Genomic DNA, 26,671 nt, shown 5'->3' with positions numbered 1-26,671 from the left:
CCCAGTTTTCTTGTAATGCAATTTGAGTTAACAAACATTCCAAATTCCAGTTTATTTAAATGTAATATACCCAGAGAACAAAGTAACCCACAAGCTGGAGATTAGCTCGCCGGTCTCCGCACAAGTCCTGCTGGACACTACTGCAGTTACATTACGGCGATCCTCAGCTTTATCTAGCCACACACTCGCTTTCAGCGCCTGTCCCTTCTACATTCTATTTCTTAAGGAAGTGCACAGGGGCAAAGGCATGGCAAGGCCGCAGAGGCTACGTACCAGGTAGTTCTCGTCCTGGAAGGCATAGTGTAGCGCCGTGATCCACTGGCTGTCCCCGTTCACCAGCACGTCCCGCTCTTCCCGGAAGCACGCCGTCTGTGAGAGAGCGGACAGTGAGTGCCCACCAGGGGCCCAGAACAGCGCCCAGACCTCCTGCTGCGCAGAGGCTGTGCAACGCACACGCACGCACGCACATACACACACACACACACACACACGCATGCGCGCATGGTCTCTAGCAGCTATGAGGCCAAGCAGCTGTGACTGTCCCGTCGGGGCTTGGGCCAGGGCACAGGCCACCGGAGCATAGATTCCCTTCCTTCCCCAGGGCCATCTCTGTGGCCCGCACCTCTGGTCCACTCCCTTGCTGCCTCTCTACGCGATCGGCCTCCTGTGTCCGGGACGTGGACACCTGGCCTCCCAGAGTCAGGCCACACCTGGTGGCCAGGTGCGCACAGAACCTCCTCTAGCAGCCGGGTAAGGACAAGCTTGCAAGGCCCGGGCCACAGCACAGGGTACAAGACATGGAGGTCCGCGCATGCGCGTGCGCAGCTCAGGAGGTTTGTGTTTATGGCAGCCCCAGCGGCAGCTACCACTCTGAGGTGGGCAGGGAAGGGTGCTGGGCTTGTGGCACAGCTCACCTGCTCAGTATGGCCGGCCTGAGCCCAGGGACCAAGGGTGGGCTGGTGGGAGGACGGCAGAGGGCTTGCAGACCCCAGACAGCCGTGGCCTGATGTTGACACTGTTCCCTGCGGGGCGTGCATGCATGGGAACCACTGCGGGAGTGGAGTGCCCACCCCCGGGGCAGGCCCACGGGCCCACGCAGGCCTCGAGTGCCGCAGGTTTCCAGCCCCAGCCCACCTGGACCTGCGCTGAGCTCTCAGGTTCTACGTGTAGCAGATGCTGGCCAGGAGCCCAACAGAAACCAGGAGGCTGCGCCGGCAGAGGACCGGCTGCCGGGAGCCGGCCTGTGTGCGGAGGCTGACAGCCTAGGGCCACCATCCTTTCCTCACACATAAACCTCCAGTAATGGGGCTTGAACTCAAGGCAAGAATGGTCTTGCGTGGCCTGTGTGCTCAAGGCTGGTGCTCTACCATGTGAGCCACAGCCCCACTTCTGGCTTTTTCTGATTAGCTGGCTCTCCATTTTTGCTCATTCTGGCACCATCCCTCCCCCCCCCACCCCACTCACCTCCGCTCTCTTGAGCATCTCCCACTTGTTAAGGATTTTCATTGCATAAATTCGCTCGGTGCTCTTCATCTTGACAACAGCAACCTAGACCACAAATGTGAGTTTCACAAAAATATAGTTCATGAAACAAAATCCTTGCATACTTACTGCTACAGTGGAATCCTAGCCGCCTGGGACCCCAAGGAAAGCTTTCTACATAAAGGTTGCCCTGGTCAGCGAAATTTGACTTAAACACACACCACGTGGAAAATCTCCATCAGCAACGGGCTCCTGGGCTCACCCACTCTACCCAGGGTACATCTGGAGATGTTCACTGCAAACAAACCTGATAGCTGGGCGCCATGGCTCCCGCCTGTAGTCCCAGCCCCTCAGGAGGCTGAAACCTGAGGATCATGGTTCACAGCCAGCCAGGGCAGGAAAGGCCGTGAGACTCTTTATCTCCAAGAAACTACCACAAAGCTAGGAGTAGAGGTGTGGCTCAAATGGTAGAGCGCTCACCTTGAGTGGAAAAAGCCAAGTAGAAGTATGAAGCCCTGAGCTGAAGCCCCAGTACTGGCACAACAAACCCTTGACTTCCCCCAGGGCTCCTGGGCGAGCTCCGTGCACTCTCCATGCCCTTCAGGGCCCATCGCCGCTCCAGCCAGCCCCGTGGCACAGGGAGAGCCAGCCATCTTGTGCTTGCCAAACAGGAGCGGGGACTGTGTGGCCCGCAGGGACTTGGGCCTCAGTTTCCAAACCACAGCCTGAGCTAGCATCATAGGCTTGGTGTGCTTGGCGAGGGCAGGCGCCTTCTGCGGTCAGACTTGGTGGCCAGCCAGTCCCTGAAGGCCACCTCCACGCCACCTCTTCAGCACAGCCTCCCGGCTCACTCGTAAGCGAGGTCCTGCCCTGGCTATGGGAGTCACTTCCGCTGTGACACCATGGCTGCTCTGTGACAGTGACTTGAGCCCTTGGTGGCCCAGCACCCGGTCAGCACATTTGTACGCAGCATCATCAAACGGTTCTTAGATGGGAAGCCTGGTTTTCCCCCTTTCTAAACACCCCATGCGAGTCCAGCCCGCCCCCAAGGAGCTGTGGGCGTGTCGTGGCCGTGCCGCCTGCTGGAGAGGCCTAAGCAGCCCCTCCGGCCCCTCCTTTGGTCTCCCGATCCTGACAGTAAACTGTGTTAGCAGGAGCTGGGGTGGGATGTAAGGAACAGCCCCTCTTTGGCTTCACCACACTTCTGTGGTGGTCAGGCCTCGGCCTGCCGCCCTGACGGCAGCCCAAGCGATGAGGGCACGAACACCTCAGAGCCCTGCCCAGCAGGAGGCGCCCTCCCCGTCCTGTCCAAATGCCTGGCTTACCACTAGCCACGCTAGCACAGGCCCAGGTGGGTATGAGCAGCTTCCCTGCCCCCTCCCCCTGTCAGCTGTGGGCCACCTCAAAGCCACGCAGCGCGAGTGGGCTGGCCACGGGGGCGGAGCTGGGTGTCTGCAGGACTGCATGGAACACATCCAGAGCTCCATCTCAGATCGAGGCCCAGGTCCTCACAGAGGCGGAGGGTGTGGGTGCTGGGGCGGTCCAGGGGCGGCGGCAGCCGCAGGAGCTTGAGCAGACCAGGCCCAGAGGCTGTGAGGACCGGGCACTGAGGCCAGGCCGTGGGAACAGTGAGGACACAGGTGGATGGCATGGGAGAAGGGGGCAAGACAAAGGGAAAGGGGCTCCGAAGCTGAGAAAAGCCTTTGCGAGGCCTGGGCTAACCCCCCAGCACCATAAAACGAGTCACTGTGTGAATGAACACACGCGTGCCAAGGACACTGCAAAAACGTGCAGTGTACACGAGGCTGAGGCCGGGCAAGAAGGCCGCACGCAGCTCCCTGGGCCCTGCCGGAGCCCGGCTCACAGGGCTGCTGGCTGCAAGCTCACCGCACCACCCCGCGTGAAGACCACTCGGCACAGCCACGCACCACGCTGGCAAGACAGCTTTCCCTTCCTTCTCTCACGTTTTCTGCTTGTGGCCACCTGCCACCCCACACCTGGGTGGCATGTCCCTCCCCGTCCCGCGGCTCCTGCAGCCAAGGCGGCTGGGCGCAAGGCGGGGGGCGATCCGCTCATCTCACCCAGGTAGCAAAGACTCTGCACGGAAGCTGCCGGAACCTGAAAGCCTTTCTCTGTCCTCTAACACCAAAAGCCGCCCGACCAGCCAATGAGCTACTCACCACCCAGGGGGTGGGTGAGTACGTACGCGCATGTGCCAGAGTACTGGGCTTAAACTCACCAGGGCCCTGAGCTCTCTCTCCCTCCCAGGAGTTTTGCTCACAGCTGGTGTCCACATCTGAAGCCTGGGGAGGGCTCCAGTTCTGGTTTTTTGTTTTTGTTTTTTTGTTGTTGGTTGTAGGGCCTGAACTCTGGGCCTGGGCGCTGTCCCTCAGCTCTTCAGCTCAAGGCTAGTGCTCTACCACTTGAGCCACAGCGCCACTTCCGGCTTTTTCTTTTTGCTTATGTGGTGCTGAGGAATCGAACCCAGGGCCTCATGCATGCCAGGCAAGCACTCTACCACTGAGCCACCTTCCCAGCCCCCCCAGTTCTGGCTTTTTGCTGGTTAACTGGAGACGTATCTACCTGGGCTGGCTTAGGACCTTGGCCTTCAGCTCTCGGCCTCATGAGTAGCTAGGACTGCAGGCGTGAGCCTCAGGAAGTCTCTATTTTACGTAGAACTCAAGGTTTCCCTCCATGGTAGACCCCAAGCAGGCAAGGAGCGCCCCAAGCCCGGCCTTGGGGTGAAGAGAACAGAGGAAGGTTCTCCTACCTCACCGAAAGCGCCTCTTCCGATGACTTTGATGATTTCAAAGTCTTCGCGGTGAAGCTGCATCTCCTTCACCAGCTGTGTAAATGGTTTTGCTGTCAACAGAAAGAAGAAATGAATTTAACAAATTAATGCTATCTTAAAACTCGACTGAGATTTTCCATGGTGCTGGGTCTGAACCCCAGGCTTCTGGTTTCCTGAGTCACAGCTCCAGCCCTTTTTGCTCTGCTTGTTTTTGAGATGGGGTCTCCGGTTTTGCCGGAGCCAGCCTGGACGGCAATCTTCCCATGTATGCCTCCGGCTGTAGCTGGGCGCCAGGGGTGTGACGCCACACCCAGCTACTGGCTTCACACAGGGTCTTGCAAGCGTCTGCCCATGCTGGCCTCTAATAAGGATTCTCCCAATCTCTAGCTCCCATGTAGCTAGGATCATAGATGAGAGTTGCTGACACCAGCTAAAATGCTTTGTACATAACATCTACTCTGGTGGGGGACCGCTGGCTACTCAGGAGGCTGAGATCTGTGGATCTCATTCAAACCCAGCTGGGGCAGGAAAGACCTAAAAAGCTGGAAGTAGAGCTGTGGCTCCAGGTTGTAGAGCACTAGCTTTGAGCAAAAAAAGCTCCAGGGCAGCCCCCAGGCCCTGAGTCCAACACTGCCAACAAATAAATATTTACTATCAGAAAGGCTTTAGAAGTCTATATTTATGCTAATTTACAGATATTTATCAACAACTATACTATTATGAGAGATACAATGGAGGGTTGGGGGAGGGAAAGTGGAGAACAAGTTCAACAAGAAATATAGTCACTACCTTATGTATATAACTATAACCAATCTGTACATCACCTTGACAATAAGATTAAAAAAAGAAATACAATTACTCTTACGGGAGGAAACCCAAAGGCGTAACTTCTGAATATTTAAAATGCCCTATGACAACAAGTCCCAGGAAATGGAAAAGCGTTTGTTGCGGTTGTGGGTGGTAGTGTCTTTGTCTTTTAGAAGGGCCCCACGGGGAGGGAACCTATGCTATTCAGTGTACACTGCAGAAAATGAAGCTTGTGGGCAGAGGCTAGAGAGGGAAACTGGGTGGAAGTGAAGGAAGGGATGACACTGTCCAAAAAGAAAAGTTACCCGGTCTGCCTGACAGGAAACGGTGACCACTGTACAACATCCTGTCACAACAATGGAACAACTAAATACAATCGCTACAAAAACATGCTGAACTTCTTCCCAACTCCTGGTCCGCACCAGCGTCACCCACGGAGGCTCACGGGAAGGCTGCCCTGTCCTCGAGGACAGCTCTGCCCAGTAACAGCGGAGCACGCAGGAGCCCGGGGCCGGGGCAGGAGACTCCCCGCAGGCTGCCGGGGTGGAGCGCTCCGTGCACCCAGGAGGGCCCGTGCTAGACACACAGGCCCTGGTCCTGCACTCCTTGCACTGACTTGAGTTCGTGCTTGTGCCCATTTTACAGATGAGGAAACAGAGCCAGGTTTCTGTGGACAATGTACTAGCGGTGCAAGCCCCCCCCCCCCCAAAAAAAAAAGTGACATGAGGAAACAAGGTCTTTAACAAGGGAACGGAGTTAAACTGGGCTCACAGACCAAAGTAGGCGAGGTCCTAAATCCAGTAAGGTAAGGGAGGAGAGGGGAGTTGCATGAAGAAGGGTGTAGGGGGGAAAGAGACCAATCAGCCAGAACACAGGCACCTGAAACACGGAGGTAGAGAGCTCCCGAGGCTGTGGCTCAGCCCAGCATTCCAGACTACACAAAAAGCCCAACATCCACACCTGTTAGCTATGGTGCAAAAAGCACAAACCATACAGAAGCATTCAAGGAAGTAGAAGCGAATCCCACCTACGATGATGCCATCCATGCGCAGCTCAAATCCGCCACACACGTCTTATACTCATCTCCATGCTGCATCTGCTCTGCTTTGGAAATCCACATTTCCATTTCTGTATTACGTGATAGTTGGTCACTGAACTGACAGACCACAGCGTGTACTGAGCATACATTTACTTCCGAAGATGATTTTGGGGTGAGTTTGTAATGGGTGTTCTCATGCCTGATGATTTCAGGGTGAGATCTGAGGACATGCTCCCCAAAGGTCCCTAATGTCCCACAGACGCTGGGTCACAGTGAATCCCGCCGGCTGGCGGCACGCGGGCTGCGTGTGTGCAGATCCACTCCCGGCTCCCGGCCAGGCTGGTGACTACTGTATGACCGCCCACTCCTGGCCGCACACTGCTGTGATGACCATCCGTGACCGCTGGAAACGCCCTTCCTCCACCATAAACAGGTAGGAAGCGGCACGTTTCATCTCAACCGTGCTAAAACTACTTTTTTCTTTTTGGTGTTGAACATGGAACCCAGGGCCTCTGCTCTACCACTTGAGCTACATTTCCAGCCTGTTTTCATTTCTGAGCTAGAGTCTTACTAAGAACAGCCTGGACTGGCCTCTAGCTCATGATCCTCCTGTGGCTATCTCTCGAGAAATGGGGATTACAGGAATACACCACCACACCCCGTGAACATTAGTTTCAACAAAATTATCTTAATAAAGCCGATTGGTAGATGATAATGACAATTTGCCTTGTAAAGGTTAAAATGTATTTGTGACTTTAAGTATTACACAATACTGTGAAATATGTGAAATTTATGTAATCACCTATTCTCAATTTAAAAAAGAAAGGAAAAGAGAGAAGGGGTGGGTTAGGAGAGATGGGTGACAATGTTGTCAGACACTTTGTATTCAAGTACTGTTTTGTAGGATGGGAACTTCTTTGGACAACTACTTCAATAAAATAATAATTAAGAAAAACTGATTGGTGGGTCTGGAAAGGTGGCATAATGGTAGAGCGCTTGTCTTGCATGAATGAGGCCCTGGGTCTGATTCCTCAGCACCACATAAGCAGAAAAAGCCGTAAGAGCTGCTGTGGCTCAAGTGGTAGAGCGCTAGCCTTGAGCTGAAGAGCTGAGGGACAGCGCCCAGGCCCAGAGTTCAAGCCCCACGACCAAAATAAAACAACTCTGGGTCATTTTATTAAGGCTCAGAAAGATGATCAACTCGTAGTAGATCTGATACGCAATCTTATTTTCTCTTTAGTGGCTTTAAAAACTATTTAACCCTTTATTCCACCTGTTGTGTATTTTATAATCAACAAGAGGTACCACTTTAAGTCCATGTTTATCTGCTCTGTGTCCCCACCAGGGAGGAGAGGCTGCACACCCTGGGCCCCCAGCAAGCGCCAGCTTCCACTTAGATCAAGTCCTCTAGCACCATGCCATCTTAGAAAAGCCACTGGCTCCTCAGCGAGTAGATTTCCTGGTGTCTGCTCCGCAGCTGGGGTCAAAGGAGGCCCCTGTTCCAGGGCCGCCCGGCATCCTCTGCCATCTGGCTCCTTCCTCTACTCTGCCTTCCCTGTTCTCGCTGCTCACTCATCTCTGCAGTCTTGGCGGGCGTGGGTTTATCAGAACCAGTATGGACAAAAGAACTTTGGAAACACAACCCAGACCAGAGCTTGAAAAGATAAACTGCGAGACTCAGGGCTGGGCCCTCAAAAGACAGACCCAGTGGGAGGAGTCTAAAGCAAGACTTTTTTAATACTCAGTATTGCTAACAGTTCTGAGGCCACTGTAACAGCAGAGTTGGACAACTGAGAGCAAATCAGCTAAAACTAGAGGAGGAGGAGGAGGCGGCGGCGGTGGCGGCAGCAGCAGAACCAGGCTCACCACGCAAGACACCGGGCCCACCAGAGAAGAGGGCTGGGGAGGAGGTGGAAAGAACGAGGGCCAAGCAGCACCAACACACGAAGAGGCAGCAAGAGCCACGTAAGGCCACAATGGCATTTGGTACACAAGGGACAGACACGCGTGCTTCTCCTGTCCGCTTGGCTGCCCGCCCCCGTCTGCCTGTCCTGATAATGTCACGTGGCCTGTGCACACGGCCCTCAGGACAGTGAGGTTCCCCACCCTGCCTGCGTGTGGAGACAGCCAGGAGCCGGGGCCCCGCAGGGATGGCACACACCCAGCAGGCGCAGGACTGCTGCCCCGCAAACCAGCAGGACAAGAAAAAGGGTGGAGGCAGGAGCTGGCGGCTCACGCCTGGCATCTTAGCTACTCAAGAGGCCGAGATCTGAGGATCAAGGTTCAAAGCCAGCCTGGGCAAGGAAAGTCCTTGAGACTCTTTTTTTTCTTTTGGGGGGGGGTCCGGTCTTGGGGCCTGAACTCTGGGCCTGGGCGCTGTCCCTCAGCTCTTCAGCTCAAGGCTAGCACTCTACCACTTGAGCCACAGCACCACTTCCAGCTTTTTTCTTTTTGTTTATGTGGTGCTGAGGAATCAAACCCAGGGCCTCAGGCATGCAAGGCAAGCGCTCTACCACTGAGCCACCTTCCCAGCCCATGTCCTTGAGACTCTTATCTCTAATAAACCACCATTAGACAGGAAGTGGCGCTGTGACTCAAGCAGTACTCACCTTGAGCTGAAAAGCTCAGGGACAGCGCCCAGGCCCAGAGATCAAGCCCCATGATTGACAAAAGAAAAAAGAAAAACCCTAGGGTGGGAGTGCGGGACAGCTGAGGGGTCGAGCGCAGAATCCAGGACCCGGACACAGAGGGGCGCAGGGCAGAGGGGCGGAGGGGCGGGGGACAGCCAGTGTGAGCAATCAGAGCAGAGGCTGCTCTGGAGAATGCCTCGGGGAAGCAGTTGCCCACACCACCAGAAGGCCAAGGTGCAGGCAGGGGAGGCGGAGAAGAGGCGCAAGGCGTGGCTGCCACCCTGCTCCCAGCCTCTCCCCGGCCTCTTCTTCAGGCCCAGTGACACAGCAGGGCACGCCCGCTGGAGGTGGCAGACTGCAGAGAACTGGGTCTGGGAGCTGGGCGAGGTGCAGAGGGGATCCTGCATGTGTGCAGCTGGACTGATCCCACAAGTCCAGACTCAGATGCGCTGGAGGGTCCTGAGAACGTGGCTCGCAACCACACGCACACTTGGGGGAGCGCACGCGCACACACACACTCACACACACACACACACACACACACACACACACACGCTGGAGGTCATGTTATCATCCATCAGGAAACCAAATGTTGATCAATGAAAAGTTTTCATCTGCAAGAAATGGGGTATTTCACAGGCAGGGCTGACTCACTGCCTGCCGGGGAGGCAAGCACGAAGCACACTGGACCGGACGACGCAGGCCGGCGCTCCGGCTATCGCATGAGAACCTACTGGCGCAGATGGGGAGGAGAGCACTCTGTGCTGCTATCTACAACTTTTCTCTAAGTTAGGAAGCTTTGGAATGTTTCAGAACCACTCTGGACATTACTTGAAGAGGTGGCTTGCTGCGGGCTAGAAGCGAGGCAGGACAGGGGCTGGGCCAGGCGGGACGCCCAGGATCTACAGGAAACTGAGTCCACCATTTCTAGCAGCACCAGGCTCCTCAGTCCCAGCACCTTCGCAAATGGGCACAGTATGCTAGTAAGAATACAGTAGCAGTAAAACCCAACGAAAACAACACATCCCAATTCCTCCTCAACCACAAAACAAAGCAGAAAGAATCACTTATTGATATCAGGTCTGAGAGGTACAAGACCAAAGTGATTTTATTTTTTTGTCTGCCATGGGGCTTGAACTCTAGGCCTGGGCGCTGTCCTTGAGCTCTTCAGCTCAAAGCAAGTACTCAACTGCTTGAGCCACAGCGCCACTTCCGGTTTTCTGGTGGTTCACTGGAGATAAGAGTCTCACCGACTTTCCTGCCTGGGCTGGCTTTGAACCGCAATCCTTAGGTCTCAGCCTCCTGGGTAGCTAGGATTGCAGTTGTGAACCACTAGCACCCGGCTGTTATTTTTTTTTGTTATTGTTGAGGATTCTATTTCTGTAGTGCAATTCACAAAATAATAACCTGGGAACGACCTAGCTCTGGGGAGGAGAGAGGGAAGAAGGGGAGGACCAGGCATTCTTGACCTAGCTGGGGGCCGGGGGGGGGGCAGGAAGCAGGTACTGCTGACCACGGAGGTCAGAGCCTGCTGGGGGGTAAAGCCGTTTTGCATACCCCATGTTATCTCTTCATCCCAGTTTAGAGTGGCAGGGTTCTCTTCCCAATACAAATTGCAACCGACGTAATCTTATGAATTACATCTGGTGGAGTGCAACACAGCTTGTCACATACTCCTAAAATGTATAAATGAAGGCAAAGCAATACTAAAAGCACCACAATACAATCTCAACTCAATTAGGAGGTAGAAGGACCTCAGGTTCAAGGTCGGCCTGGGCTGCATAAGAAGAACCCAACCCCCGCTTTAAAGATATTTTTTTTTTGGTCTGGTCATGGGGCCTGAACTCTGGGCCTGGGCGCTGTCCCTCAGCTCTTCAGCTCAAGGCGAGAGCGCTCTACCACTTGAGCTACAGAGCCACTTCCTGCTTTTTTATCTTTTTGCTTATGTGGTGCTGAGGAATCAAACCCAGGGCCTCAGGCATGCAAGGCAAGCGCTCTACCACTGAGCCACCTTCCCAGCCCCTTTAAAGATAATTTATACTATGCTTGTAAATGCACTTCTTTTGGTTCTAGTTTGAGCTGAAGGCTTTCCTCTTGCTCGGTGGCAGGTCTGGAGACATACCTTCACACTAGGACCCTCACACTGACAAATGTTAGAGGTGGGTGAACTCTCATGTGATCGTGAACTATGAACTGTGGAAAGTCTCAGGAAGCATAAGCTCCTAGCTGGGTATGGTAGCTCTCACCTAGCAAGACCCTGTGTCAAGGAATACAAATCAAGAGCAAAACAAACTCACACTCCATCAACAAATCCTCGATGGGATTGGGCGAGCAAACGCCCACCTGGTGTGTGCAGGGGTTAAGGCCTGCAGAGCTGGGCCAGGGGGGCAGAAGCTCCAGCAGGGCTGGGAGGAGGGGGCGGGGCGGGGCTGCACAGAACTGCTCTCAGGGTGGCGCCAGCCCGCCCCTCCTGTTGAGACACTGGGCCCTGGCTGCGACTCTTTGGATCAAAGGCCCGGGGAAGGCCTTCCACCACCACCCCAGTGCTGCTCAGAGCGGGAGCTCCGCGGAACCTCTCTTAGGGAGGGCACAGATTTTCTAAGGTAAGAATACACTGAACATACTGGAATTCAGTTTTAAAAGACTGAATGAAGCTTTTTTAGCCTTTAGATAGCTAACAGTTTTTGTGGGGAGAGATGCTGAGATGGGGTCTCATTACACAGCCCAGTCGAGCCTCCCAAGAACTGGCATCAGGGACAGGCGCTGCCGTGCCTGGCATCACAGACATGTGCCACTGTGCCTACCTTTAGATAAGTGAGCTTTTATTAAGAGAAGCACTCTCGCCGGGCGCTGGTGGCTCACGCCTGTAATCCTAGCTACTCAGGAGGCTGAGATCTGAGGATCGCGGTTCAAAGCCAGCCCGGGCAGGAGAGACAGTGAGACTCCTATCTCCAATAAACCACCAGAAAACCGGAAGTGGCGCTGTAGCTCAAGTGGTAGAGCGCTCGCCTTGAGCTGAAGAGCTGAGGGACAGCGCCCAGGCCCGGAGTTCAAGCCCCATGACCGACAAAAAAAAAAAAAAAAAAGAGAAGCACTCTCCTGATTTTTGCATTCATCTGTAACTCAGATCCCGCTGAACTCTGGTTTTTTTTAGCGCCAGTCCTGAATTCAGGGACTGGGACTCTCATTGGAGATGAGTCTCACAGACTTTCCTACCTAGCTGGCTTCTGAGATCCTCAGATCTGGGCCTCCTGAGTAGCTAGGGTTACAGGCATGAGCCACCAGCGCCCAGACCCCCGAATCCTTGATACCCCATCCCCCATGGCTCTGCACTTACTGGTCAGAGGTAATCGACAAGGAGTAAGACCCAAACTGTTAGGAAAAGTGAAGCCTAGTGTTGCTACAAACAGGAAAAGTGCTGCAGGGAGGACTGGGGGGCAGCGGGAGGACCTGGCTGGATCACTGAAATGAAGCATTAGCACCGCAGTCCGCCTGTCGGAGCAGCCTGGCGGGACGGTGGGGGGACGGGCCGCACCACGGTGGAACCCACCCTCCCTGCTGTCTCTCCACACGTCCGGCCTTAGCAGCTCTGTGTCTAATCCACACACTTAGACGTGGGAACTGTCTTACATTCCCCAATACAAAAAGTCCACATTAACCACGAAGAAACCAGGACCTCAAAGTGGGTCACCCACTGACATGCAAACAGTGCGGGGGGGGGGGGCTGAGCCAGCGGCTCTGAGGGACGGCCCCCCTGCTGGCAGCCCCACTGGACCCACCCGTCCTGGAGCACCCTCCCTGCAACAGCCACCCCTGCTCTGGTCCCTTCAGGAGGCACAGGCTGGTGCTACACCTCTGCAGGAGGGGGGAGGGGAGTGGGGGGGGCTCCCGGGAGGCACCCGCGGGGGCAGGGAGCCACGGCTCCACCATGGCACCAGGCTCAGCCTCCTGGCTGCAGTCCTGACGCCGCCACAGGAAATGTGGTCGAATCACCAAGATGCGCACTCATTCCAAGAACCGAGCCGTCTCGGGATGCATAGGCACTTTCCCTAGACTGGAGTCACGAGTCTCTACCATCAATCACACATGGAGAAACGGAGCACCGCTTCCCAGAGGCCTGCTGGTGTGGGCGCGGCCCCGCGCAAGCCTGCCGGGCTGCATCGCCTCAGAGCGCCGACAGGGAAATCATTCTCAATACTGAGACGCAGACAGACACGGGGGCACCAAGGCAGACCTGAACACTCAACGCCAGAGATGCCATGCGGAACAGGAGCACGCATTCCAGCTGCCACAGCGGAGCCACAGCAGAGCGGGACCCGCCTTCCAGGCCATGCCATGGCGGAGCAGGCACCCACCTTCCAGGCCACGCCATGGCGGAGCGGGCACCCACCTTCCAGGCCACGCCATGGCGGAGCGGGCACCCGCCTTCCAGGCCATGCCATGGCGGAGCAGGCACCCACCTTCCAGGCCACGCTGGCACGCCGGGGTCACAGTGGAGCTGGAATCCACCTTCCAGGCCACGCTGGCACGCCGGGGTCACAGAGGAGCGGGCACCCACCTTCCAGGCCACGCTGGGAACCTGCCGTCCAGGCCACGCTGCCACGGAGAGCCACAGCAGCGCAGGAACCCATCTTCCAGGCCACGCTGCCACTGCGGAGCCACGGCGTAGTCACAGCAGAGCAGGAACCCGCCTTCCATGCCGCGCTGCCACTCCAGGCGACACTGCGCGCGCACACTCGCCTCACCGACGGGCTTCCCGCGTCCATTCCCTCTGGGCTGAATCTGCGGCGGCGTCATTCCTGACAGAGTCCTGCCTGATGGCCGCTCACCCCCGAAGTGCCCTTCCTCCCCTCAGGGTGACCCTGTCCACTGAGTCCCCAGCCAGAGAGAAGGCGACCCAGCTGGCCAGTGCCTGGCGCTGTCTTTGGGGAGCTGCTGGTGAAGCGAAGAGCCTATGGGAAACGAGCGGGAGCCGCACTGAAGGAGCCGATGCCTCTCGGCCCGGAGCACGCACGTGCCTCTCCGGGCCTCCCGCCGTGCTTCCGGGCCTCCCGAGGTCCCCACCACCAAGCAGGGAGCCGTGTGCCACCCTCATGTCCATGATGGGCCCTGTGCTCTCAGCGGTGAGCATGGACGGGCAGGCACTGCACGGAGCCGCTGGGATCGCAGACGGTGAGCCTCGGCGCCTGAGGCCTCTGTGCAGTAACCCTAGAACCCGCCGCCTCACCCAAGGCTCACAAACGCGTGGCCCCACACCGCCGTCCCACAGACCCGGGCCAGGCCTGGGGGCCGTGTCCTTTGAGGGGCACTGCCAGGCGGTGACCGTACCCGGGCTGAGTGCGGAGGGAGGTGGCTCCAACCATCCGATGACACCCAGCTCAAGGACTCCCCTGAACTGGGTACACAAAGGTCACTTGAGTCACCTTTGCTCTTGACCGCAGGCCTCTGCCCCACACAGGGAGGCCGCGAGCGCCCTCGGAAGGTGTGGACAGAGCCTTGCACACTGGAGGGGTGGGGCTCTCGGCTGTCAGACTTCACAGCTCCTGCCAATGAAAGCAGGATGCGAGCAGCAGAAGCGGCGGGCACTGGGGCAGGGCCAGGGCACGGGGTCATGTGGGCAGTGAGGGCCTTCACGCCTCAGCTGCATTTGTGAGGCGGGGCCGCAGGACTTCCCGCCGGAGCAGCCACGCGCAGTGCTGGCCGGGAGGCCGGGAGGGCTGGCTACGGCAGTGCGGACTCCCAGAAGCCAGCGTGCTCCCTGCACAAGATGAGATCACCCATGGAGACAGCACAGGGGGCGGAGGACTGACGGGGTGCGGCAAGGAGAACGAGGAAGCTGGGGACTCTACCCCAAAAGGCTGTGAGGACCACTGCTCATTACCAGTTACTTACTGGTCTTATCCATGTAACCAGACAAAAGCAGGTTTGATTTGGTTTAGAAGCACTGGGGTTTGAACTCAGGACCTCGTGCTTACTAGCTGAGCTCCTCTACTCCTTGATCCTCACCCCTAACCTTTTTGTCTTCAGTTATTACTCAAGTAGAATCTCCTCCGGTTTGGTTTGTTGGCTTTTTTTTTTTTTACCCTGACTCCAGTGTAGCTGGAATCCCAACTACACATACTACCATGCCCAACTTTTTTTTTTTTTTTTTTTTTGGGTCTGGTCGTGGGGCCTGAACTCTGGGCCTGGGCGCTGTCCCTCAGCTCTTCAGCTCAAGGCTAGCGCTCTACCACTTGAGCCACAGTGCCACTTCCGGCTTTTTTCTTTTTGCTTATGTGGTGCTGAGGAATCCAACCCAGGGCCTCAGGCATGCAAGGCAAGCGCTCTACCACTGAGCCACCTTCCCAGCCCACATGCCCAACTTTTTTAAGATGAGGTGGAGTCTCCATAGCTTTTTGCCCAGGATGGCTTTGAACAGTGAGTCTCCTGATCTTTGCCTGAGAAGAGCACAGTAGCTAGAGTAACAGGTACAAGCCACTATACCTGGCCTAAAAGCAGTCTGGAGAAGAGAAGAGGCGTCAAGTCACATGAAGCCAGGCACTGGTGGCTCACACCTGTAATCCTAGCTACTCAAGAGGCTGAGATCTGCAGATTGTGGTTTGAAGCCAGACCAGGTAGAAAAGCCCATGAGACTTATCTCCAATGAACCACCAAAAAGCCGGAAGTGGAGCTCAAAAGTGATGGATTACAACCTTGTGCATAAAGCTCAGGGACAGCACCCAGGCCCTGAGTTCAACACCATCGCTGACTCAAAAAAAAACAAAATCAGGGGCTGGGAAGGTGGCTCAGTGGTAGAGTGCTTGCCTTGCAAGCATGAGGCCCTGGGTTTGATTCCTCAGCACCACATAAGCAAAAAGAAAAAAGCCCGAAGTGGCGCTGTGGCTCAAGTGGTAGAGTGCTAGCCTTGAGCTGAAGAGCTGAGGGACAGCACCCAAGCCCAGAGTTCAGGCCCCACAACCGGACCCAAAAAAAAAAAAAAAACAAAATCAACCACACTCTGAAGAGACAGCGCCCAGGGGCATGGAGGGTGGGCAGTCCAACTTAACGTATGAGAACAAAGTGTGGCCTCAAGAATGTTCCCAAATACTTATGAAGTGCTCACCTTAAAATGGAGGCAGAGTTGGTCCATCCAAAACTTCACTTCCCTCTCATCATCCAACCCACCAGTCCAAGCCTAATGTGGGGGGCCACGGGGTGGGAAGGGTCACAGAGGCCTGGCAGTAAACTCTCGGGTGTGATCCACGCTTCCTCTAGCAACAGAAAGACACTGGCCATTTCCTAGAGCCTGCGACCCTGCTCTGTCAGGACTGCCCTGCCAGGCGCTACGTCCACCCACACTGGCATCTGTGCTGAGCTGTCACCCCCACCCCGGAGACACAGTAACTGCACAGAAACGACCATCAGTGAATGGTTTTGCTCACCAAGTGTTCTTCCATTTTCTGATCATTACCAAATTCTGAGTAAAATCTTTAATTGTGACAAAGAATGTATATTTACAAACACGCTGTTTCCTAAAGCTAACTAGAAAGACTATATGCATATGTGTTACAGCACAATTAACAGAGACGATTGTACGAAACGCGGCACACTCTGGAGATGACTTTTTAACTCCCATGCTTGTTGGTGAACTGGACATCTGGGGTGTGGTGACAGGCCAGCTTTCTCCATCCTATTTTATGCAATTACCTTAAAAAACAAAAAGCATCACTATAGATCAGTTCCCCAGATGGCCGCGCAGAACTGAGCCTGCAGGCGAGCACTGGGGACCAGGTCCATCTCCATGACAGCAACACGGGAGTCAGCTTAGGCCTGTGCTGACTCAGGAAGAGAAATAAAATGGAGTCCTCTCTCCCTCCCGGCACAAGGCTGGGTTGTCCTATGTACATACAGAGATTTCCCCCCCACCCTCACACACACACACACACACACACACACCACACACACACCACACACACACCACACACACACACACACACACACACACACACACACACACACACACACACACACACACAGAGCTGGGGCAGGACAGAGGAAGGAACTGTCTGCGCCTCTTCCTCCGCCACGCTCTGGATGATGAACTCCGCTGGACGGAGTAGGACAAAGAGGAGCCCTGCGCTTTGGCCACTCATCTGTGACAGCACGCCAGCTTCCTCTTCCTGGCTCTTCCCTTGAGTCTGCGACTTGCTAACACATTTCCAAAGGACAGTGCCAGAGGACTTAGGACAAAGTATGCTTGATAAAATGGCATCCAGAAAAGAAACTGAACCCAGAAGAGTGGGGAGCGGAACATGGGAGGCAGAACTCTGCAAAGCTTCAGCAAACTAATACGAGTCCATAGCAGACAGCAACACCTCAGTAATGTGAGGGTGTTTAAGCAACCATTCTGTTAGGATTAAAACTTACAGTCTTTCCTATGTGATGGATATGAAAGGTAGGATCTTGATCTGTTTAAACTCTTTTTATTCTTTGCACCTCAACTATTTAATAAATATTCAATTTGCCCATTGCTAACAGCAGCTAGAACTTTCTGAACATATACCTAAGTGTCAAGGATGTCACATGACCACCTCAAGAACCTGTGGAACAGACAATATCCTCTTCTGAACAGCAAGAAGACCAAGGAAGCAAAAGGCCCAAGTTCATAAACACATCTGGTATTTTTATCCTCCTGTATTACTTCATTCCCCACATACATGGCTTCTGTATTTCCTATAACATTAACATTCTTCTGTTTTAAAACTCACAGGAAAAGTTAACTGTTTATTTTCTTATTGTTCCAAACTTAATCATCTGATAGCCAGTCTGTCTTGTGCCACTGCTGTGAATACAAAGCGGGACACCTATAGTCCCAGAAGGAGGCTCTTGCATTCAATCAAGGCCAGTCTAGGCTACACACTGAAACTTCATCTTCCATCTCCAGCAGTGCTTTCAGTCCTGTCACCATTGCATACCCCCCCAACACACACACGGGGGGGGTGGGCTGCACCCCGGCCTCTGAAGTGCCCTGCCCTTACGCCATACTCTCAGCCTTTTCCATTTATTTTGTTTTCCCAAAGAAACAGCTATGACCAGTAACTATGAGAACACTCCACCGCACTCTCCACAGGGAAATACAAACAGAATCAGAATGGAAACCAGTATGGCAGCTCGTCAAAATTCTAAACAGGAGAAAAAAAAAAGAGTAAAAACAAAAAATGTACAAAAATGTTTTAAACAGAAAAAGCAAACCGTTATGGCATGACCAGCACCCCACGCTTGAGGCCTCTGCAGGAGAAATGCAAACCCACTGCCATAAACACCCATCACGAATATTCACGCGCAGAGGCCCAGACTGAGGCCCGTCCGGCGCTCGTCCAAGTGGGGCGCTGCAGGCTCCCCTCCAAGACAACTGGGAACCGTCAAGGAGACGCCGCGCAGTGTGGTTCCCTGCGAGTCGTGTCCGGGTGGGCAAAGCTCCGGACACAGGCGGCGCAGGCGGTGACCGCCAGGCTGTGGACCTGTCCAAGGTTTCTTTTTTTTTTTGGGGGGGGGGGGGGTCCGGTCGTGGGGCCTGCACTCTGGGCCTGGGCGCTGTCCCTCAGCTCCTTCAGCTCAAGGCTAGCGCTCTACCACTTGAGCCACAGCGCCACTTCCGGCTTTTTTCTTTTTGCTTATGTGGCGCTGAGGAATCGAACCCAGGGCATCATGCATGCAAGGCAAGCGTTCTACCACTGAGCCACCTTCCCAGCCCCTCAAGATTTCTTTTAAGGTATCAAAGCCTTCGAGAATTAGATGAGGGGGGGTGATGGTGGCCAGAATGTGTGCATGTACCAACAGCCACGAAACTGTACACAAATAAACACGCAGCAGTCACACGTGACACAGGTCCCCAGGACCCCTGCCTGGCCGGGTCTATTCACACTGTCAATTGTGCTTAGAGACTCTGCTGAGCCGAAGCAGTGGGACGGCCAGCCTGCTGCAGACCTAGCTGCCTGAGGTGCCACGGAACAGTTCAGTGGCACTGACACCAAGGGGAAAGCAGACTATGCGACTTGTGGTGGGGACAGGAGGGAAACACAGGGAGAGAGCAAGGGAAGGAGTGACTTCTGCAGCTGTAACCCCTGTGCATCGCTTTATAATAATAATAAAGTTAAATGTAAAAACAAAACAGAAACACGCTTAGTTGAGCTACTTTCCTACCCAGGGGCACCTGGCACCTGTCACTCAGCTGGCACTACCCAAGGGCATGGATGGTGACTGCCCTCTGCCCACCTCTCCCCAGCTGGGTGCTCTGCCAGCCACCCAACTGCCTTCTTCCTCCCTTCTCTCCCGAGAGACCATTCCAGACCAGACCCGGCCAGGCCCTGAGGCCTCTGCTCCCAAGAGGGCTGTCCCCACCTCCTCTTCCCCCGCTGTGTGAGTCTGTGCTCGTGGCCTGCCGAAGCTGGCTGGGCAGACACCAGCATCCAAAGAGGAACAGGGCAATTCCCAATTAACTGAACTCCTTCAAAACTGGAAAACAGAAAGAGAAAAGCAAGGCTAAGCCACAGATTCCTCTTTAAGAATTCCAGCCTCCACCTTAGGAACAGCACAAAGCCTGTTTAGGCTGCTGAGCCTGAACATCCATGTTCACTGATGTGCTGGGTTTTTGGGTCGGTCGTGGGGCGTGAACTTGGGCCTGGGCACTGTCCCTCAGTTCTTCAGCTCAAGGCTAGTGCTCTACCACTTGAGCCACAGTGCCACTTCTGGCTTTTTCTGCTTATGTGGTGCTGAGGAATCAAACCCGGGGCCTCATGCATGCAAGGCAAGCGCTCTACCACTGAGCCACCTTCCCAGCCCTCACTAATGTTCTTAATAACTGCCCAGAGTCCAAGGCTGAATTAACCAAGGCTGTGCATCTTTCTCAATTCGATAGTGGATGTGTTATGACATAGCCTTTACTGTGCTTAGTCACCAGCTCTGCACTTTCATACAAGGAATATGTATCTCTAGAGGAGTGGAAAAAACAACTTTACACCAAAATTGTAAGACTCCTCGAGAGCCTAATCCTGTCAGACACAGGAGGCTATAAAGAAAACACTAGGAGTCGGACAGGACGACAAAGTCACAAGAGCAGCCCGTTCAGCAATGCCTGCTTCCAACTGGTGTTTAGCTGCTTCTGAATCAGAGAAAATGACCAAGCAGGCTGCTCGCTCTCCTCCTAAAAGCAAAGCCAGGGGGCGCCCCCCCACCTGAGGGCCCCGGCCCCGGCCCCTCTGAGGCCAGGACAGGCAGGTCCTGGTGGGCCAGGTCTCCAGGGCCTGAGAGCACCGACCACCCCATCCACTGCCAGTCAATGAATCTAAGGTGGGAAAACAGCTTTTCAAACACTTAAGAATCTACAGAAGAATCTAGACCTTTTCAAAAAAGGCTCACAAAGTTAAAGTGCAGACATACTGGAAACAAAAAGTTTCATACTTGTTAGACAAGCACACTACTACTTTAAATGAAGTACCACAGAACCCAAGTAAACCTGAGTGCTTCTGAGATACCTCCCTCCCCCCACCCCATCCTAGGGCTTGACCTCAGGGCCTGGACACTGTCCCTGAGCTTCATGGGCTCTAGGCTAGTGCTCTACTGCTTGAGCCACAGTGTTACTTCTGGCCTTTTCTGAGTAGTTTATTGGAAATAGTCTCACAGGGAATGTGGCTTAGTGGTAGAATGCTTGCCTAGCATGCAGGAAGCCCTGGGTTTGATTCCTCAGTTCCACATACACAGAAAAAGCCAGAAGTGGTGCTGTGGCTCAAGTGGTAGAGTGCTAGGCCTTGAGCAAACAAAGCTCAGGGACAGTGCCCAGGCCCTGAGTTAAAGCCCCAGGACTATCAATAAACACATAAAAAAAAAAAAAATAAGAGTCTCACAGACTTTTCTGCCCAGGTGGCTTTAAACTATGATCCTCAGATCTCAGCCTCCTGAGTAGCTAGGATTACAGGCGTGAGTGACCAGCACCTGGCTAGAGATATCTTTTTTTTTTTTTTTTTTTTTTGGTCGGGATCAGGATCGTGTGGCTTGAACTCTGGGCTTGGGCGTTGTCTCTATGCTCTTCAGCTCAAGGCAAGCCCTCTCTACCGCTTGAACCACAGCACCACTTCCGGTTTTCTAAGTGATTTATTGGAGATAAGAGTCTCATGGACTTTCCTGCTTGGGCTGCAATCCTCAGATCTCAGCCTCCTGAGTAGCTAGGATTACAGGTGTGAGCCGCTGGCAAGATATCTTTTTGTGAAAAAAACAAAAGTATCTCAATGTTTGGTATCTTTTCAGTAATACAAAAATGTCAGCAAAAAGGAGCTAAAACACAAATAAGTTATAAACAAGAAAGCAGGACAGCCCCCACCAGACTTTTTTTTTTTTTTTGGTTGTTCATGGGCTTGAACTCGGGGCCTTAGTGAGCACTGTCTTTGAGATTTTTCACTCAAGGCTAGCACTCTACCACTTTCAGCCACAGTGCCACTTCTAATTTTCTGGTGGTTAACTGGATATGAGTCTTATTGACTTTCTGTCTGGGCTGGCTTTGAACCATGATTCTCAGATCTCATCCTCCTGAGCAGCTAGGATTATAGGAGTGAACCACCATACCTGACACTTACCAAACATTTTAAAGTGCTACTCTGATTTCAGATAGCCATCCTGCAACTAGCTGCCAATTGCTGACTGAACGCAAGGCATGAAAGCCGGGCTCTGGTGGCTCACACCAGTAATCCTAGCTACTCAGGAGGCTGAGGTCTGAGGATGGAGGTTCTAAGCTGGCCTGGGCAGAAAAAATCTGTGAGACTCTTATCTTTAATTAAAACACCAAAAAAGTTCTAAGTGGAGGTGTGGCTTAAGTAGCAGAGCACTAGCCTTAAACAAAAAGGCTCAGGGGACAGCGCCCAGGCCCTGAATTCAAGCCCCAGGACCAACCAACACCAAACATGCACACAACCAACGCAAATGAAAATAGCTTGCCAAGTAGTAAAATTTGGAACTAGGTGTAGCTCAGTGACACGGCCCTAGCCTAGTGTATTTGAGATCCTGGGACCCTTCCCCAGCACCCCAGAAGGAAAAATTTTTCTTTTGTTTGTTTGTTTTTTGTCGGTCATGGGGCTTGAACTCCGGGCCTGGGCGCTGTCCCTCAGCTCTTCAGCTCAAGGCGAGTGCTCTACCACTTGAGCTACAGCGCCACTTCCGGTTTTCTGGTGGTTTATTGGAGATAGGAGTCTCACGGTCTCTCCTGCCCGGGCTGGCTTTGAACCGTGATCCTCAGATCTCAGCCTCCTGAGTAGCTAGGATTACAGGCGTGAGCCACCAGCGCCCGGCCCAGAAGGAAAAATTTTTAAAGCATGGGCTGGGAAGGTGGCTCAGTGGTAGAGTGCTTGCCTTGAATGCATGAGACCCTGGGTTCGATTCCTCAGTACCACATAAGCAGAAAAAACTGGAAGTGGCGCTGTGGTTCAAGTGGTAGAGCGCTCGCTTTGAATTGAAGAGCTGAGGGACAGCACTGAGGCCCAGAGTTCAGGTCCCACAACTGACCAAAAAAAAAATTTTTTAAGCAAATACCAAAAAATTAATTGACAGATTGTCCACTGTTCAACATTTCCAAATAGGGCATCTAAACAACACTGGTGGCTCATTCTTGTAATCGTAGGAGGATGAGACTCCAAGAAACCATTTGAAGCCAGCCTGGAGAGGAAAGCCCATGGAATGTCTTAACAATAACCAGCAAAAAGCAAGGCTGGAGGTATGGCTCAAGGTTTAAGTAAAGTGCCAGCCAAATAAGCAAGTCCAAAAGGACATGAGGCACTGAGTTCAAACACACACACACACACACACACACACACACACACACACACACACACACACACACACACACAACTAGCTTTGTGAAATCTACAAGTCCTTCCATAAATCAAAAAGAGCTGCCAGAATTGGCACCTCTAAAACAACAGGCCAGGGCTGGGAAGGTGGCTCAGTGGTAGAGCGCTTGCCTTGCATGCATGAGGCCCTGGGTTCGATTCCTCAGCACCACATAAGCAAAAAGCAAAAAATAAATAAATAAATAAATAAAACAGGCCACTGCCCCTCCAGCTCCCAGCAGCAGGAAGCTGCTCCCAGCACGCGGTTCTGTCGGATCTCACTGCAGCAGACCACCCAAGGGCTAGAGAGAAGCCACACGGGCCCTCACCACCCGGCAGGAGTCACTGGTGCTCCCTGCGCTCAACTCGCACACAGCCCCCGGCACCCACCCCTCCCCAGGAGCAGGACTGCAGCCCACAGCCCCCTGCGCCCTCCTGGCCTCTTCTGAGGTGGGAGGGCGTCTGGGGGGTGGGGGGAGAGCCCTCTGCCCTGGGGCTGGAGGCTGGGCGGACTCTTGTCCCTCTATCGACTGGGAACGGGAGTGAGGCCAGCCCCTCGTTCCCACCACCCACCTCTCCAGGCCCAGGGTGGGCCCGCCAGGGAACCAAGGCCTGCGGTGAGGCCGGAGGGTGACAGAAGACCGCCCATGGCCCTCACCAGCACTGAGGAAGGAGGGAGGACTCCGGGACGTTCCTTGTCCCAGAAGTCACCATCACAAATGAAAGCCCCCGTGCTTGCGCGTGTGAGGCATGCAAGTCCACTTGGGGCCTGTCCCTGCCCTCTGACAGCACCTGACAACTCCTCCCCGGCCAGGCCGCCTTTCCTCGAGCCCCACGCACAGCATTCCACAGCCGCGGGCCTGCAGCCCCTCTCACGCATGCACGTGCTGGAAGAGACCTAGACATTATCCTGGCACTTTCTTTTTCTCCTCAAAGCAGCAGCATTTCCAGCATTGTCTGGTTAATTGGAGATAAGGAGTCTCACAGACTTTCCTGCCCAGGCTGGCTTTGAACCCAGATCTTCAGATCCTAGCTCCTGAGTAGCTAGGACGACAGGCGTGAGCCCCGGCACCCCCATTTTACACGGCAAACTCCAGGTTCCCAGGGGAGAAGCCAGGCAGGTGGCACTTCTTCCGCTTCACACAGGCGGCTCGGGCTCTGCAGACCCCACCCACAGTCCCTGAGGGCAGGGGCCGTCCTCCAGGGCGCGTGGACAAAAACCACCAGTAGGAGCAACTCAGACGAGTGGCAAACTAACAACACCCCCCACTGAAACGGGAGACTGTCCCTGACACAGACAGGCCACACAGGTGTGAGAGGGGAGTGTGTAAGGCAGAGGTGCAAACAACACTCATCAAGATGCCCTGCAAACCTCGGGAAGCCAGTGGGCCACACAGACCCGGGCGGGAGGCGGCCCATCGCCAGTCACGGCAGGGACTGAAAACGGAGTGATGACTGAAATGTACACATGCGAAAACTCCAAGACACTCAAGAAAAGGAGGGCTTCTGCACGCAGGGTCACAGACGCCGCTCCCCGCCGCAGCTGCAACCCGCCACCCGCAGCCCCGCCGCTGCGCCACGCCACGCCTGGCCAGCCCACGATGAACCCGTTGGTTTACTGCTGGCATTCCTTCTGAGTCATAAACGTTTTATGAGCTGGTAAAACTTCTGTGCACTTGGCAGAGCTGGCATGACTAATCTATCTATCTATCCAGGCGTCCCAGCCTGGTCAGCGCGCCCCGCTGCCCTTGGGACTTACATTTCCAGGGGTGTGTCAAGGTGAACCTGGTTCCCCCAAGGGACTTCTGCAGAGCACCGGGGAAGTGAGAGCCACCATCAAAACTGCACACCAGTTTTAACTGCTGTATTTTATACTTCCTTCTGCTGTTGGTTTTGTCAGTTGTGAAGCTTGAACTCAGGGCCTGGGCACTGTCCCTGAGCCTCTTTGTACTCAAGGCTAGTACTCTACCACTTGAACCACAGCACCACTTCTGTTTGAGTAGTTTATTGGAGATAAGAGTCTCTCTCACAGGGACTATTCTGCCCAAATGGACTTCTAACCACAATCCTCAGCTAGCAGCCTCCTGGGAAGCTAGCATTACAAGCCTGAGCTGTAATTACACTAGCGTGAGCTGGTGAGCACTTGGCTTATACTTCATTTTAGATTACATTTTGGAAGTACTTGAATCTTAACTCAGGGCTTTGTTCTAGGCTCAACTTGCTTAGTTTGCGTTCTACCACTTGAACCATAACTCCAGCCCAGCATTTTGCTGGTTAGATACACTTTTCTGTCTTCCTGTCCACACTTTTGTCTGGGGCCAACTTCAAACTGAAATCCTGAAAGTGGTGCTGTGGCTCAAGCAGTAGAGCACTGGCCTTGAGCTGAAGAGTACAGGGAGAGCACCCACGCCCAGAGTTCAAGCCCCACAACTGACCCAAAAAAAAACAAAAAAACAAAAAACAAAACTGAAATCCTCCAGGCTGCAGCCTCTTGAGTAGTTAAGATTTCTGGTATGAGCCACCAGTACCTGGCCCAGATTTTTTATTTGTAAAAATAAAGTACTAGGCACTGGTGATGGAGGTCTATAATCCTAGAACTACTATAGCAGTGGGAAAAAAATAAGAAGGGAATCCAAGCACTGGTGGTTCACACCTGTAATCCTACTCAAGAGGCTGAGTTGTGAGGGTCAAAGTTCAAAGCCAACCCCAGCTCAAGGAAAGTCCATGAGAGTCTTATCTCCAACTACTCACAAAGGGCTGGAACTGAAGGCTTGACTCCAAGTGGTAAAGTATCAGCCATACACAACAAAGCCAGGTAAGACTGCTAGAGCCCTGAGTTCAAGCTCAGTATCTGGGACGAAAGAAAGAAAGAAAGAAAGAAAGAAAGAAAGAAAGAAAGAAAGAAAGAAAGAAAGAGAGAGAGAGAGAGAGAGAGGGAGGGAGGGAGGGAGGGAGGGAGGGAGGGAGGGAGGGAGGGAGGAAGGAAGGGAGGGAGGAAGGAAGGGAGGGAGGGAGGGAAAGAAAGAAGAGAGCAAGAGGGAGGAAGGAAGGAAGGAAGGAAGGAAGGAAGGAAGGAAGGAAGGAAGGAAGGAAGGAAGGAAGGAAGGAAGGAAGGAAGGCAGGCAGGCAGGCAGGCAGGCAGGCAGGCAGGCAGGCGGGAAGGAGGGAAGGAGGGAAGGAGGGAAGGGGAGGAAGAAAGAAAGGAAGGAAAGGGAGGAGGGAAGGGGAGGGATTTCCTTGTAGTTATACAATTTAAATGTTGTAATTTTTTGGCATTTTTATCAAGGAATTATTATTATTATTTTGGTTGTGGAGCTTGAACTCAGAGCCTAAGTGCTTAAGTGCTATTCCTGAGCTGTTTTGCTCAAGGGCAGCACTCTACCACTTGGAGCCACAGCTCCTCTTTCTTTTTTGAGTGGTGAAGTGGCAATAAGTGTCTCACAAGGTCTCTTCTGCCCAGGCTGGTGTTGAAACACAATCCTTAGATCTCAGCCTTCTGAGTAGCTAGGATTATAGGATGAGCCACCGGCGCCCTGCTGGAATTATTATTTTAATATTCTCAGGATAAAGGGGAAATGGGAGAAGCATTTCCTGCTTCCCATGCAGAAGATGAGAGGATGCCAAGTGTTATAAATTTTGACAATATGAAACTGGTAGCTCCTCTAACTTGGGTGAAAACTTAAAATGATATTAACAGACATAAGAGAAAATAAGGTAATTAAATGACTTTAGATACAAATCATTTTAAACTGTTTATTGGAAATTAGAAAATCATACTAAGAAACATAAACCAGAAGTTACTAATATAGTAGATGGTATTTCTAAAAGAGCAGTAATTATTAATCAAAACAAACATAAAAGACAATAAGCCTAGTAAGCAGAAAACTAAGTTTTAGGAAAAGGTTAAACATACCCTAAAAATATCGCCCAATGGCTGGGAATGTGGCTCAGTGGTAGAGTGTTCGCCTAGCATGCAGGAAGCCCGGGGTTCCATTCCTCAGCACCACATACACAGAAAAAGCCAGAAGTGGCGCTGTGGTAGTGCTAGCCTTGAACAAAAGAAGCTCAG

General features: G+C 53.4%; 1 protein-coding gene across 1 annotated transcript in view; it reads right to left on the bottom strand.

Annotated features, from left to right (window-relative positions):
• Cdc42bpb (CDC42 binding protein kinase beta) overlaps window positions 1–26,671 on the bottom strand; it is a 90,172-nt gene that overhangs the window by 48,035 nt on the left and 15,466 nt on the right. Inside the window, 3 exon segments of the mRNA XM_069997512.1 lie at window positions 274–369; window positions 1,465–1,548; window positions 4,253–4,344. Coding sequence (XP_069853613.1) covers window positions 274–369; window positions 1,465–1,548; window positions 4,253–4,344 — 272 coding nt within the window.

Source organism: Dipodomys merriami, unplaced genomic scaffold (genome assembly GCF_024711535.1).
Source record: "Dipodomys merriami isolate MVZ:Mamm:240054 unplaced genomic scaffold, mDipMer1.0.p SCAF_50, whole genome shotgun sequence".
Lineage (NCBI taxonomy): Eukaryota > Metazoa > Chordata > Mammalia > Rodentia > Heteromyidae > Dipodomys > Dipodomys merriami.
The sequence above is the reverse complement of the archived record's forward strand: the minus strand, read 5'-3'. Positions and strand labels throughout refer to the sequence as shown.